Source organism: Pezoporus wallicus, unplaced genomic scaffold (genome assembly GCF_028554395.1).
Source record: "Pezoporus wallicus isolate ANWC-B61680 ecotype Strahan unplaced genomic scaffold, APGP_CSIRO_Pwel_v1 scaffold_7107, whole genome shotgun sequence".
NCBI lineage: Eukaryota > Metazoa > Chordata > Aves > Psittaciformes > Psittacidae > Pezoporus > Pezoporus wallicus.
The window spans coordinates 1,751,314-1,767,233 of NW_026642114.1; the positions used below are offsets into that span (position 1 = coordinate 1,751,314).

The 15,920-nt window shown below is 44.2% G+C and overlaps 1 protein-coding gene across 2 annotated transcripts in view; it reads right to left on the reverse strand.

Moving 5' to 3' along the window:
* Positions 1 to 611: 611 nt before the first annotated feature.
* XPR1 (xenotropic and polytropic retrovirus receptor 1) overlaps positions 612 to 15,920 on the reverse strand; it is a 111,827-nt gene continuing 96,518 nt past the window's right edge. Inside the window, exons 12-15 of one of the 2 annotated variants that reach the window (XM_057427453.1) lie at positions 3,566 to 3,732; positions 3,142 to 3,281; positions 2,146 to 2,367; positions 612 to 919 (exon numbers count right to left, since the gene is read on the reverse strand). In XM_057427453.1, the coding sequence (XP_057283436.1) occupies positions 859 to 919; positions 2,146 to 2,367; positions 3,142 to 3,281; positions 3,566 to 3,732 (590 nt within the window). In that variant the 3' untranslated portion in view covers positions 612 to 858. Of the gene's footprint in view, positions 920 to 2,145; positions 2,368 to 3,141; positions 3,282 to 3,565; positions 3,733 to 6,650; positions 6,797 to 15,920 lie in introns of those variants that run through there. The other variant, XM_057427454.1, reaches the window with a different exon arrangement.

Consider the following 15,920-nt stretch of genomic DNA (forward strand, 5'->3'; position numbering starts at 1 on the left):
TGGCGTTGAACCAGCACAAGACATGCTCAGAAGCAGTAGCAGCAACTAAAAAACCCAGAAACTTTGGTTTAAAATAAAATTGAAAAGAAAGAAAGAGAGAAAAGGTAAAACATAGGTGAAAGTTTTCTCACGAGAGGGTATTTGCAGGGCATAACTCCACAGCCCTGGAGATCTACATCTATATTCCCAGCTTTGTTTTCCCATTACAACCTTCATTGCACAGGACTCAAAATCATTCTCGTATGGTTGTTAAGTTTCATAAATAATGTGAAAGCTATATGCAACAGATACATCATATTCCCAAAAAATTATAAGAAAAGTTACATCAAATTAAAAAGTAGCTTCATGAATGAAGATACTGCTCTAAGTGCACTTTCCCTGCAAGTGCAGCCAGTGCCTCAGCGCTGGATATGAAGGAAAAAAACCAAAACAAACAAAATCAGATTTAAAAACTTAAGTCCGGTTTCAACCAGTCAAAACCGGGCCAAGCAGAAACCGAGTGTGCTCTCGGTACTGTCCCATGAGGGAGTCCCTATGATGCTTCGTTATCCAGATAGGTTTGTATGTCCTTGTTGAGACTGTAAACAATCCTTCTTTCCTGAACTGTCCTCTTTATTGGCAAAACAAAGTAAAATATTTTATTGTTTTAAAAGAGAACATTAAAATTAACCCAGAAGAAAAGAAATGTAACACAGTGAGCTTGTTGGAGTCCATAGGATCTGGTTTGGAAGAGCTCGGAAAACATGTTCAGTGTTTTCTCCTGTTTTCAGATGGAACTGTACCAGAGATTGGGTTACTTGGGGAAGAGGTGAACAGAATGAGAAAACAAAGAATGCGGAATAAGAGACCGTGGCCATCTCATGTGTTCACTTCATTTGCTAGGTCCTCTATCAATACCTTAGTGTCAGAAGCCTTGGATCTGGGGAAATAAAAGAAAAACAGAAAACACTCACTGCAGAGAAGTAATATCTGTTACTACATGCAGACAGTAAAACCACAGTGCATTTGGGGAGGGTTAGGGGGAGTGTTGTAGTCTTTCTTACATGGAGAGGGAATAAGCAGACTGCCGGAACTGTTTCACACTCCCACTCTCCTTGAGAATAGCAGAGCCTTATAAATATGACCCATCCATCCCCCAGCATCCTCCTCCCGTGGCATGACTCACACCACCCTGCCAGCCGTCTTGTGTGCACAGACAATGCCCTCTGCCAGGCTGCACCCACAGCGGCCGGGTCCATTGTGGCACTGCATCCACACCTCCGCACAGAATACTGTCACAGCAGGCCCACATCCCCTCTGCATAAAGTTCTTCAGTCTCTGCTGGTTGGTACTGGTCACATCCATGTACTCGGAGCCAACACAGATGAAAGACAAGCATGGCCCAAGGGCTGTGACTCAGGCCAGGGCACTCTGCGTGACAGCCATGGCCTCCTTTTCCTCCCATCCACCCCTCCCATGCAGTGATGCAACAGGGGTTTGTGCTGCAGGGATTGCACAACAGTCTTGACAAGCCCTGCTTCGGCATCCCCGGGGAGCCCAAGCTTGCTCCCTGGCCAAAGGGCAGCCCTCTGCAGCTATGCTGCTGGGACAGAAGTAATACTTGGATACTGGAGCATTCTGTGATGCTCAGAGCATAGGCACCGCAGTGAAAGTATGCAGTCAACAGGTTCAGGAGCTGCGGTGCAAGGTGGGGAAAATTCAGGGTGCAAGAATGATGGATGGAAAGAAAAAAAAAATGCACGGGTTCAGATTTGAGAGAGGAAGGAGTCTGAGATCTCACATATGAAACCTTAATGATAACTGAAATCCTGGGATGGTCTGAAGCATGGAAATGGCCAGTTGAAGAGAACCTCTCCTCTAGGTTTGCATTTATAACCTCTGGCGACTGCTACAGCTATTTTTGCAGAAGGAAAGTCTTGTAAAGGGAGCTCCCTTTTCCAGTGGTTTACCAGAACTCCAAGATGAGGATGGACTGACCCCCAGTCAGAGGCACATTTGTTTACTAATTGGACCTGTCCTCCCTTTGAATGACTATTTTGGCTGAGATCTCCACATGATTACCCAGTCCATAAACGGCCCCCACACATTAAGAACAGCTGCAATGTATGATTTGGTTTGTTGCACTGGAGGAGAGGCAAAACGTACTGTGAAGCAAGACGAGGCCTGCGCAAGGACACGCTCTGGCTGCGCTTCCACTGTTTGTTCTTGCGGCGATTTCGTACACCATCTTCCTGGTCCATCATCTGATCCAAGAGCGTCAGGTCATCAGCGTTGAGTGGTGCCACGGAGATGTCCCTCACGGCACGGAACTCACCACAGTTGTTCAGGTGCTCGTTTTCCAGACGGAAGAAGTTCCACACAAATCTCCTGGATGGAGAAAAAGGCAAAATTACCCATTTGTTTCCATTTTTACATTGCCCTTGTTTGGTGAAGCACCTGGATACCACTGACTCTTCTCACTGACCAAAGTGCTGCTGGGAACATGCTGGGAGTACAAGCGAAACAGCAGCACCTGCTACAACATCTTGCCAGCTCTCTTAAGAACACCACCTCTGACAGGCTTATTCATTGTCCTAATGATGACAGCCCTTGTCTGGACAGCATGGAGGCACCAGGCGTTACAAGCTAAAGCAACCTCCACCAACTAGGTAAATGAGATTCAGCCTCAAGTTTTCTTGCTCCTGTCAGGAAGCTTTGGGGTGGGTTTCCAGCTAGAGTACATGTAAAGAGCCCTGGAACTGTATAGGATCCAGACCGATGATGCAGAATCCAAATTTACGTTTGGAAAAGATGCAGAGATTTTAAAATTGTGACCTTGAGAATCCAGTGAAATTTCCACCAGGTCATTTTAAGGAGAAATTCAGTAAAAAAAACCCCAAACAACCAAAAAACCCAAAACCCTCAGGATTAGGTCCAAGTTTAGAAGAAACTGCAAATGCAGTTATGAAGGACCCACCCCACATTGCAACAGAGCTCCCCAGTTTTCTTCACTCTTTGGGATTAAACATTCCTGTTAGACCTAGTCTTCCATTTCAAGGACCAGTACCTTCCACATCCAAGGCATTTCCCATCAAGCTGATCTTATTATACAAATAACACAAATGGAAAAGATAAATGAACTGTTCAGTCAGGCAGCCTTACCGGAATACCTCAAGTGGGGCAAATACAGTAGAAATGATATCCCCAGCGTATGGAAATATTTGCATGGAAGTGAGGGATATCTGGATGGTCCACGCAAAACGCAGGATCACATCTTCTACAATGGCACAATAGTAGTATGCCTGAAGAACAAGACAGACAAACAGGACATCTCATTGTACATGTTCTGCATACAAGAGAGACCTCTTCAGGCCTTTGGGAAGATACAAAACTTGCTGGTCAAGTGCTGGAAAAGTTTACAGCATGAAACAATTTCTCTGAAACAAAAGAACTCTACTGCTAGAAAACCCCTGAAAGCTCATAGCATTCAGAAGCACCAGTGGCTAACTGGAACATGCTCTAAACTCAGTAAGTTTTGTTAAAATATTAAAGCCTTTCCCAATGTAAAAGCAGGCAGTATACTCACTTTCTGTGGGTAGACAATTCCTTCTCGAAGAAAGGTATTTTCACCAGCATTTTTGTCGAAGAGACCCCAGTCCATCTTCAGGTCCCAAATTAGGGTATAGCAAGAGCTGATGAAATAGAAGATAATCCACAGGTAGAAGAACACTTGGGTGTCACTGTGGTTTTTAGCTGGAAAAGAGAAGAACAGCACAATTCTGTACAACTTAAAGCAGACTGCTTCTTAAAAATTGGCTGATTTGATTAGTGGAAATAACACCCTTTTTATTCAAGTTCTGGGAAAATCAGGCTAGCTAGCCTGAATCAAACCAAAAGCCTTACCAGGACCAGCCTGATATTGTCACTTACATTTTACTCTCATCTCATTCAACATTTTACACTTGGGACTGAAATCGGCCCTAATATCTCGTTTTCTTGAAACTAGTGGTAGACCTGCCATTCTGACTCTGAACAGCAGGTGGAAGCTCAGGGCCGTATTTCACAAAGGACAGGCTTGTACAAAGGAAAAAGCAATGAGGCAGTGCTCAGTTAGGAGGGATTCGTAAGAAAATATTCTTGTTTGCATAAACAACTGTGAATTAGTGCACTAAGAGCCTGAAAAAGGATGGGCAGCACAGAAATTTCCACTAGCCATTTCAGAGATTGTGGTGGCAGGGGAAAATAAGCAAGAAGGTGGCAATACGTTGACATATATGCATAAACTGAAGAAATCTCTGTACGGAGTTTTAAATACTCATATAGAACTCCTCTTTGTGAAACACAGGTCTATGGGCCCAACGTCTGTTCACCTGCGGATATGTTTTCACCACCAAGTTGTTTCCCATTCCCCCCTGAAAAGGCTACACTGCTCAACTCAGCTAAATTTTCCTGCATCAGTTGGCTGGGTAAAAACAAACAGATCACATAATTCTGTTTGCTTTTAATTAGCAAATCTGGGTCAAAGTTTATAAAATTAAACCACATTATAATGCTTTGCAAGGCTGAGACACTTTGCATTTCGCTGCTATCAGGAGTCTTTTCTCCTTTCTATGCAGCTCCTGCAATTGCTCATTCACTGATTCTTTCTAACAAAGCAAATAACGCTTCCAGTACAAAAAAGCTGTAACGTGTTCAGTCCAAACCTGATGCCACATTAATTGACAACAGTGTTGTCCGTATATGTGGCTTTATAGCAACACAATCCCCGAAGCTCATCACAGAGGGAGCAACAAGACAATTTGCCCTCTTTTTCCCTTTTGTTTCTGACAATTACAATATAAATGTAATGCAGCAATCCAATAAAATTAATGGAGGTGAAAATGAAAGGCATCGTGTAAAGAGTACACTCCTCACATTATGCCTTTCAGGCTTTCTGGACATGATGTGCAGGATATAGGTCAAATACACAGTCTCATTCTCCTTTCAAAACACACCCCCTAAAGCAAACCTATTAAAGCCACTTATGCAGCAAAGCTTGTTTGCACTGAAGCTTCACATCACAGAGGAAAATGACACAGGACCTGCTGTAGCTCTCAGGCTTGATTACCTTCCCTGCTTTTGTGCAGGGTTGGAATCCTCTGAGCACTACCTCAAATACCCCTGTGGCTCGGCTTTACCCAGTGACAGGTCTAGCATCGCATCATCCACCACTGCCGCTGCAGAGCCATGACGTCACCTTGGAGCAGGCACACAAGTCCTGCAGAATATGGGCTCTGATGCCCAGGTACCTTAATGCTGCTGCTTTGAAACCACCTCTCTGATCCATTTTTAAAGTGCAGCTGCCTACAGAAAAGCAGGACAGAAGTGAGGTTTTGGAGCTTAGCAATCACGGCTGTACTGCAAGATTTCACTCTCCCCCATCAGCCCCTCCAAAGCCTCCACTACATTATTTCAGGAAAAGGCAGATGCTGACATTCAGTGACTCAGAGACACTAAGCCTGTTCTTTCCAACATTATTTCTAGCTCATTAGATCTCCATGTTTAGTTCTCACTACCAGATCCTAAATGACAATTCAGAGACTATTAACGGGTTAAGTGCTTTAATAACTACCCTGTGAAGCCGCATGTTTCCTATCAGAAGCTTAGACTTGAAGACATAGGTCATGCTGTCTGGTTTGAGGCTTTTTTTCCTAATTCAAGCAAACCGAGTCTTGCTCAACATCATCATGAAGCAGACATGCAGAAGGCAGCACAGACAGTACCATTCACTGCCATGCCTTTGGCCACATCCCTGGCATGAGCCATGCCCCGCAGGCACTGGGCTGAAGAACAGTGAATTGGCATTATTGGGCACTCTTCTGGAGTTCTCTGGTAACAGAGAGGTCAGTCTGGCCCTGACTATCATCTATGTAAGAGGCTATCAAAATTGTATCCTAAATTGGCAATTACATAGGCAGGTGATTTCAAAGTGTCCTGGGTTCAGCAGTAGCAGTCGTTTTTCTCCTTCTTAATAGCCGGTGTAGTGCTGTGTTTTTGACTTTCAGCCTGGGAACAATGCTGATAGCACCAATGTTTTTAGTTATTGCTAAGTAATGCTCCAACCAAGGACTTTCTAAGTCTCATGCTCTGCCAGGGAGGAGGAGAAGCTGGGAAGAAGCAGAGACAGGACACCTGACCCAAACTAGCCAAAGGGGTATTTCATACCACAGCATGTCATGCCCAGTACATAAACTGGGGGCAGTTACCCAGCAGGGCTAGATCACTGCTCAGGTCAGGCTGGGTATCGGTCAGTGGGTGGTGAATGGTTGTATTCCCTTCTGTTTTTATTTTCCTTATCATTATTATAATCGGTGGTAGCAGTAGTGGTTTGTGTTATATCTTAGTTACTGGACTGCTCCTATCCTATCTCAACCCATGGGAGTTACATTCTTTTGATTTTCCTCCCCATCCCTCTGGGAAAGGGGGGAGGAAGAATTGGTGGTGGGGTGAGTGAGCGGCTGTGTGGTTCCGAGTTGCCAGCTGGGCTTAAACCACAACACAAAGGTTCATGCTATTTCAACCTAAATTGTCTAAAGGTTATTGTGTGCAATTACAGAAAGGAGGAGTATGGGGATAAAAAAGGCCCAAGTAAGAAACCTTGTGACATTAACCTCATCAAACTCAGAAGGACATGCTTGCTTCTAGTTAGGTTATCCTGGTGTCAACTCCCTTTCCCTGCCCCTTTGCAGCAGTCTTTTCAGTGGCACCTGGGGTCACGCTGCTTGCCCCTTGCTCCTGCTCGCTTTCTCACCAACCGTCTCTGCAATTCATTCATCTCCTGAAAAAAAAAATCATTAAAAATCCAAATCACTCCCTGGTAAAACACTCTAATCAGAACTAGCCCATTGTCTTCAGCCTTGGCCTTTGAGTTCCTTCCTTTAATCACTAATCCTCCTGTTCCTCCTGCATGCAATTCTGTTTGATACCTTCCTTCCTTCTGTCCTCATTGGTATTCAACTGGTGTACAGAAATATGTTACTGCTCTAGGCAAGCAATTATATCTCAGTCTCCACTGGCTGGTTCTAGTAGCCCTCTTCAGTGCTGCTCAAGGGGCTAGAAAATCAAGGCATTCATATTCTGTCCAGAGGCTCCATCTACTCCTGGCCTCCCAGTTCTTCAGAAGCGATTCATAGCTGTGCATATGTTTGATAATGCCAGGGTCTATTTAAGCAGGAATTGTTTCATCCTGTGTTTAATGATGTGCCAGAAACCACCAAAAATCATTAGCAAGGGATAGTCTCCGGATGAGGGAAGCACTCTGGACACATGGTACATCTCAACCTCTCCAAGAGGGAAAAACCCCAACTCTTCAACATCCCAGGGACTGCAGCAATCCTTCAGCAGCATAACAGCCAGTCCACCCAGCAAGAGGTACACGAAGGACCTTTCTACTTGACACTCCAAAGGGCACTGCCATCTAACAATTTCCTAAGCTAGATTTACTCAAAACAGCACATGCAGGATGAAACACCACCAGCACAAAACCCCTGTATGTAACGTTGCAGGCACAGCTTCACCCTCCCTGCTGATAGGCAGATTTCAGTACATGTTCACATTACCATGTCTGCAACCTGGAGGTGTTCAGCAGCGTCAGAGGCTATTCAAGCTCATAGTGCCCTGCCATCTCCACTTGCTGCAAAGGTGATGGGAGACAGCATACCACAGGAGCCATTTGCAACCTTCACCACAGAATTTCCATTAGCATTCTCAGTTTACCCTATTAAAGGCAATTCCACTAGATACACTGCACAAATACACCTACAAATTGCTCCAGAAGGTCAACTAGATAAATAATGGAAGACTTTCACCTCTGAACTGAAGCTGTGAATGGCCACAGTGCCAGAAAACAGCCAGAGGCACTTGCAGCAGCAGAATTTACTGCCTGCAAAAATTGCTAACAGACAATATCTGGATCCCAAAACCAGCCCCAGGGGACACAGTATCTGACTAGTGTTCTAAGAGAATACTACTCCACAGAAATTATAGCCCCTTCTAAACACACGCAAGAGAAAGGTTGCTTTCCATCAAAGGTAGACAGCAAATACTATCCTGAATGCAGTTAATATTGACTTTTCTTCCAAATAATACTATCTGTTTACCCGGCTGAATGATTCTGTGGAATGTAAACACTATATAGTATTCAACACAGAAAAAAAATCAATGCCATGTATTATTGAAGATCTGGACAAAAGCACAATGGCCCTCGATAAGCAGTCCTGATGCATGGTTTCTGCTGATGGTGAAAGCTGTGATAAAAGCTGTAAGAAGCATGAGGTTATCAGGAAACACAGTCAGGTAAGCCCCGCTACATCAGACAAAACAGATCCAGCCAGAGCAGTTCTGCCTCCAGCATCAATTAAAAACCTCTTGGTCAAGGCACACCAAATTCAGTCTCCTTTGGTGACCAGCCTTTCAATCACAGATTTAAACCGAACCAAAACAAGAATACATATATTTACAGTAGGCTAGCCAAACACAGACACTAGAGTACTGAGCATATACTTTTTGTCACTCATTTATCCTGGAGATGACATCTGCCCGTTAACTCCATCCCAGCACAGAACGGGAGGGCGGTGACAGGCAGAAGTGACTTATCTATATAAGAACTGTCATCAGAATGACACCCCAGAGCATTTGGCTAACACCTTACTGAACTGCAGTATTACCACTCCCTCAGTAATTACACGTCTTAATGAGGGAATAGCAGCAGCATTGCCTTTCTGCTCAGCCAGCATGTACCACTTTCTAATACTGATCAATGACAGAGCCATGACACGACAGTGGCCCTGATGCAGTAAAAAGGCAAATAACCTGGAGGAGCACATGGAGGACTCGCCATTGTGTGCTGATGGATTTTGTCAAACACCAACCATTTTGTATGAACAACCTTCCCATTAGATTCTGCAAACCTCTGCTTTAGCCTCCAGGCACAATTTAAAGCAAAATATCAAGATACAGTACAGTGAAGAACTGTCAGGAAGCAAAATCTCGTTTCTTATTCTAGTTAGATTCTACATTTGTAGAGCAGGGAAAACCCCAAATCATGTTTTGACTAAAAATACTCTGTAGGCTTGCACTGGGCTTGCAGGATGATACAACTGTGTCTAATTTCAAGACATCACAGCAATCTAATTGCTTGTCTCTCACAAACAAAAGAATGTGATTTAATTGCAAACAGAAGGAAGAGTATCAGTCATGACAGATTTGACATGATTCTTCCGGTGGCTTCTCTAGCATTTAAGTGTTCTTTAGGGGATGTTCAATTGCTACCTCGAGAAAGATGGAGTTTCCAACCTATGCATTTGCCAGCAGTCTCACTAATAAGAATATTTGGATTCACAATCAGAAATAAATAGCATGGTAACCAGGGCCTTCTTTAGGCAATCTAGGGACTGGGACACAACATCATCTGCTACCTCTATAGCGCTTGAGATCCAAAAGCAGATTCCTTCAAAGTATAACAGCAATGAAAAAATGATCAAAATTAAAAATACAGATGTCAGATGATCACATCTAGATTTCTGCAGCACCAGAGAACTCCAGACCTGCACACATTTGACAGGGAAATTGCTTCTCATACAGACACTTGCTTTTCTTGAAATATTCCTTAAAAAAAAGTCAGGCTTCCCCCTCTTAAGTGCCACCCTTTTTACTTAACACCTTACTCATCAGAGTTCCTGCCATCTTTAACACAAAAGTATATTAAACGATACAAACAGTACCATTAGTCCACTTTCCAAATCCCAGCTATTAAAATCCATTTCTCAGCTGCAATCTTGAGAAGCAAACGCATGAATCATGCAGCAGCAGGGTGCTGAGGTTGCCTCTCCCCCACAGCGCGGCTGCCGGCACCAGGAATGTCCCGCTTGACATTTGCAGAACTACAAAGCATGGGAAGATTTCCCGGTGGGATTTCATGCCTCATTTGTGCTGACGTTCAGGGTGTGGTGTCAGTTCCCGAAACTTAACACTCCTTCCCAGGCTCCCCGCCAAGCACAGGCTGCCGTCTCCTCTCCCCTTCCCCACTCACCCCAGGCTGCCAGCAAGGAAGCTTCTGCCAGAACCTCCGCCACAGTGGTCCTGCCACAGCCCTGCTCGGGTGCTCCTCACCCTTCCTGGCTCCACTCTGAAGCATCATCGCTGGGATGGGTGTCTAAGCAATTAGAGGAGCTAACAAGCTGGCATGGAGAAACAGGGCTTGCTCAGAGTGCTGCAGAGACCCATGTCAAAGCTGGGAGGGGGTCAGAGGCCAGAATGGAAATGTTTGCCCATGGCAATGCCTCCAAGTCTTCACTAAATGACACTGCTGCTGCTGCTCCAATGGAAAGGATCAGAAAGACTGGCTAATGAACACAACTCATTACTGAAGGCCTCCTGGGCATGAGATGACAGGGTTTCAGACAAAAATTCATCCTAGCTCACAGCAATGTGACAGACATTGCACGTATTGGCTCCAAATAATCATCCTGATAGAACTGCCACTATGATGTGCTAAGGCAAGCTGTGCAAAAGCTACAAGTATTAAGAAAAAAGCCAGTTAATCCCATTACAAAGTTTGTTTTACTTCTAAGAGGTCAATCTGAGCACTCTATAAGGCTCTTCTGACACCTAAATCAAATTATTTGCTTGCCACAGTGCTGACAGCTCTTCCAGCACCGAGAAAGAGGTGGAGAGATGGAACACACAAGCGATAAGCTATTGAACAGGATCTCACAAATGCTACTGACTTCATTCTTTTGTGAATGTTGCTTGGTTTTTGTTTTGCCTTTAAATTTAAAAATAAAAGTCTACTTGAATTCTGAATGTCCAGCTATTTTACCTTGCCTCACATCCCATTCCCTAGAAATGAAATTCTCAGTTGAAGTACTGTAAGCTGTTGCAATGATGTCCGGTTTGTGTAAAAGTCATTTTACATAGTCCCAGTTCTCACATCAACTTGTTCTCATCTCCTGCTGTAACCATTTAGGATCACAGTTAATTATTATTCCACTTACCAGCAAATTCACTCCACAGGGGTTGCACCCTGCAGTTACTAATATGGTAGCAACAAGGGCTCAGTGACACAACACACTTCCCAGTACTTCAGCCGGCAGAGCTAAGGTACAATCAGCTACCCTCCTGCAGCAACCAGTGCAAGTTTGATGTTACCACCATCCTCTCCCCACCCCCCTTCCTGCCGTGCATCACCATCTTTCATCTGGAAGTCACGCTCCTCCTCAGGGAGCTGCAGCAGGACAGACTGCAGGAGAACCAGTGGTTTGCTCCACCATGAACTTGGCTACGCCAGCCGGTATCACCACTGGTAACAACTGAAGCCATTATGATTAATGAGGAACTGGCAGCAGTTACAAGACCTGGAAATCTTTCACTGTATTTTCAAGCAGCTGCACATTCCCCATTCATCTTCATCTGGTCAGACCTGGTCGAACCTCCCTATTAGTGAGGCATGGTCCAGCACCTTCCTGCAAAAGCCCATTAATCGAAGGATGGCTCTTGTCTTAAGCAGTTGACATCTCTATTCCGTGGCAAAGCAAGGAGTTTCACAGTTTTCTCTTACACTGGCTTTAAACAAAACAAATTATGTACCATTTCATCAGAGAAGCCTGCTTCTGAAGCAATGATGAGAACACAGAAGCACTACTCTTTAGAGACAGCCCTATTTAGTCAACTTCTGTATTTTTAATTACTATCAATTTCCTGGGCCGTTTAATGAGAAAGTGCATGGCAGTTACATTATCTTAGACCAACCTAAGGCTCTCCACAGCACTTCCAAGCTGATGACAGACAGTGTTCAGTCGTCACATGGAGTAACTGGAAAGGGTATGGGAAGTGATATGGAAGAACTGATGCTTACTTAAGTTTCCAGGCCATGTGGATTAAAACTTTGGTATAATTCAGAGGATAATAAATAGCTGGACACTATCCAGACCACAAGTACTTCATTGAATAAGGTGTGTAAATCAAGCTGACAATGAAAACTTAAAAAGATAAACTCCCAACTAGCCAATTTGAATCTAGTACTTGCGCTTAAGTTCAGTAATACATTCCTGAAAAAAAACTAGGTAAACACACAAATGCTCATGCTGAAACAGCAAATCCCACAAAACCAGGAAATGGTGGAACAGTACAAAGCACTCAAGAAGCTCAGTTCTTCCAGCATAGAAGCCAAATCTGTGTTCTGTGTGAGTCAGATATTTCTGATGATACCATGTGAGCAAAAGGCAACAAGGTAAGAGAAAATTGACAGACAATAGCAAAACCAAGATTTGTCTCATTTTGTAAAGAATAAAATTGTAGCATAAATCATGCATAAAGCTTAAAACATGATCGTCACTCTTACAGTACAAAACAACTCCAGTTACACTCTTTCTCATAAGAGCTGAACACCTAAATATAATAATCCTTTCCTACAAAGCCTGAACCAGGTCTGAATGAGGAATGAAACCGAGGCTGGCTATTCTAGGTATGCCAGTGTACCACCCTAAATGCAAACACTTTATACAAGAGGGGATCCCTGTGGAATATTAGGATAAGCTGGTCTGAGGTGGTAGCAGTTATACTGGTGCATTTGTCACAGTACGCAAGTACGCACATCTGCTTTTGGCAGAGTGAAAACACTGCAAAAAGTTGTGCATCAAAATAGCACTGCACTCGGGGTAAATATTCTGCTGCTGACTCAGGCATAATTGTTTCCCCAGCACCAGGTAGGTTTCCACACGGCTTAAATAAGGCAATGTAATATTCAGTTGGCTAGCTCTGGGGACAGCTACTCAGCACTGCCAGGGAAGTTAAAGGCAGCACTGAACTCCTTAGTGCAAAGCAAGGCAAGGAAAGAGCTGAGTCAAAGGCTTCTGTTTGGCCATGCTGTGAGCAGGAAGGGACCGGCAGCATGCACTCCAGTTGCTAGGTAGCTTAGAGTTACAGATATGCCTCATTTGCCTGTGCTAACACACCCCGCAGGACTATATTTACAGAACGCGGCCTTTGCTTCTCATTCCTTTGAGCGATATAAAAATACTGAGAATTCTTCCTTTGGGAGCTCAGCAACAGTTGCCCTTGGGTTGCTGCTGTCATCCCTGAAATGTGGTGGTGTTTCTGAGCTGTGCTGAAGTGGGCAGCTTGAGTTGACACTTGTCCATGCTACTGCTGCCTGCTCTGGTCTTATTTTATGGGGTAGCTACTCTCACTTCAGCCTCACTAATTCAAATGATATCTGAGTATAGAGATGATAGCTTGGAGTTAACTCTGTAAAACTAGTCTAGTCCTGGCACAATAACATTGATGTTTGGAAGTGAAAACCTAAGAGAATTTACCTTGATGTCTTACCAGTCTAACACCCCAACTGCAATTAGCAGAGAAAATTGCATTCTGCAGTTAAATAAAGGAGCAAAAGGAAAGAAATGGCATCACCGAAGGAAGAAAGAATCAGAATTATGTACTGCCTGAGCACTATGAATTATTAAACAGTGATATTTTGGTGAAACACTGTCGTGGTTTAAACCCAGTCAGGTAACTTGTTCACTCACTCCCAGTGAGTGGTGCCGAGCTGACAACAATCAAGGTCCGTGTCCGTCCCCCCCCCCCCACCCCTGCACTCATCAAAAGCCCATAGCACACTGTGTTACTGGGGGGTGGGGGAAACTTGACTACAGGAGGCTTGGAGAAGGGAGTATCACATATGGCCAGAACCACCATACATCATGTAACATAATAAGGCGGCATTTGAACATCTGTTTAGCTCAGGTTGTTTTCCAGCAAGCATATGAAAACACAGCACAAGAATGCTGTAAGTGCACTTTATGAGAATTAGCTGGCTTTCAATGCCAACAAACCCTCCTACCCGCATAATTCCAGCTGTAAGTTTTTCAATGTTCAAAGGAAGAGAGGAGAACAAGCATTTTCAGAGGGCTGAGATGTCCCCAGGACTCCCAAGTGGAAAACAGGCACTGGTGTGCATTACCTGACCTCCCAGGAAAAGCCTGCCAATTACCCTCTTGTCCTGGCAGCCAAAGCTGTCATGCCAGGGGTATAAGTCATAGGCTTGCAAACACAGGTCCTAAAGACGGTTGAAATAAAACTTTTGTTACCCCAGCAATTAACAGGTTCATTGCTTACTGTAATTTAGAGCAGGTTTAATGAGCAAGGATCTTTACCAACTGACATTTGTTTTGGGAAGTGCTTGCTTTCTTGATAGGAAGCAGCTAGCCCCCAACAGATGTTCTGTAGGTAAGGATTGGTGTTTGTCTCTGCTATCCTTAGGCAGACATAGAGAAGGTGTGGGCGAGCAGTGCATCTATTTTCAACAGTAACATCATAACAACTTGATGATAGACCATCTGATTCAAAGTTCAAAAAGAACTGGGGATCTATGTAAAGCACACAGATTAAATTGGATTCTTAACTGGTACAGAGTATTACAAAGTGCATTTTTATGGAAGGATGGGAATAGGCCTACAGGGCTGAAAGGACACAACAAGGTCTTTAGGCAGCTCTCTGAAAAGTGGCTACAAGCCCAGGCAAAGTAACATTGACAAAATGTGTGCCAATGTCTAACTTTCAAAGGCCGCAAAGCTTCCCATTTATTTTGTATGATACCAACAACTACATGCTATTGACTTCCACTAACAAAACTGGACAGGCAAAAGCTGGGAGTCACAAAGAACTCTCAGCAACTGGAGCAAGCCCTGTGCTTACCTCATAAACACATCATTGCAACCCACTCCCTGCCAGACTTGAAGAGCAGACAACAGTTATGTATGGCAGCAACGAGAACAATGACCAGTGATGCTAGCAGGAAGCAAACCTCACAGGAAGCAGAAAGAGGTCAGACTCCTCAACAGGACATTTTGACAGATGCTGGCTTTCCTCTTGGTTCCAAACATACCCTAACCTTTCCCACAGAAGGCTCTGCCAGAGTGCCCACCCCCAGGAAGGAGAAGCATTAGTCAGCCTCTCCAAAGCAGGCACTGTATATAAAGCATATAAGCAGTGACTATAGCCAGGCAATTTGTATTTGTCTCATCTTGGGGTTCGGCGGTGGTGACTAACTGGACTGCAGGGCTAAAAATGAAGAGCTGCGGAATGTCACTGAGCAAACAAGTTAAAATGGTAACAAGCTCCAGGGGCACAGCAGCGGGGAGGAGATGCACACAGGGGCCAGGCACTGCATCCACAACTGATGCTCCCACACCAGGTTTGCGTGTACCTCCAAGGCAGAGTGTCCAACTTCCAGCTTTCAGCCAGCTTGCACCAATGCACTTCTCTGCCATTAAAATACAAGGCTTGACAAACATTATCAACAGGCCCAGCTAGGTTAAAACAGCCATTTCTTGGCCACAGGAAGGTTTCTAATAACCCTGCTACCCATCAAAAAAACAGCATGCCTTGAACACTTTTCCCTGCTCTGCCACAATCATAGTTCAGGATAAGTAATTGGTCATGAGCGTGTGCAGCTGCTAATTTCTGAAAATATAGAAGGCATATATTTTCAAATAAAAGAACACAGCTTTTAGGACTTCAGAACAATGAAACACAGGGTGACTGCCTTAAGTGCAGAAACTAAAAGCTTTTTCCTTCAGAACAAGAGTAGAATCGAGTAATTGTTGTTTCCAAGGAGATGGGGAACTTCAGGGATCAGAGCTCAATCTGCAGTTAAATGGATTGGAAACAACTCCCTAACAGCTGCAGAATAAAGCACGAATAGAAACACACCGGAAAATCCAGAGAGCGCAATTCATGGCACTGTGTACATTTCTCCACATCCAGGAATGATAGACCAGCTTTATTTACATGATGCAGGTTAGCTACTCATGAATAGTAAGGGAGAAGTCTTTCCTATGTTCTCTCCGTATTCATCTCCTATTCAACCTCCTTGACAGCAAAAACTGACAGGTATTTCCATT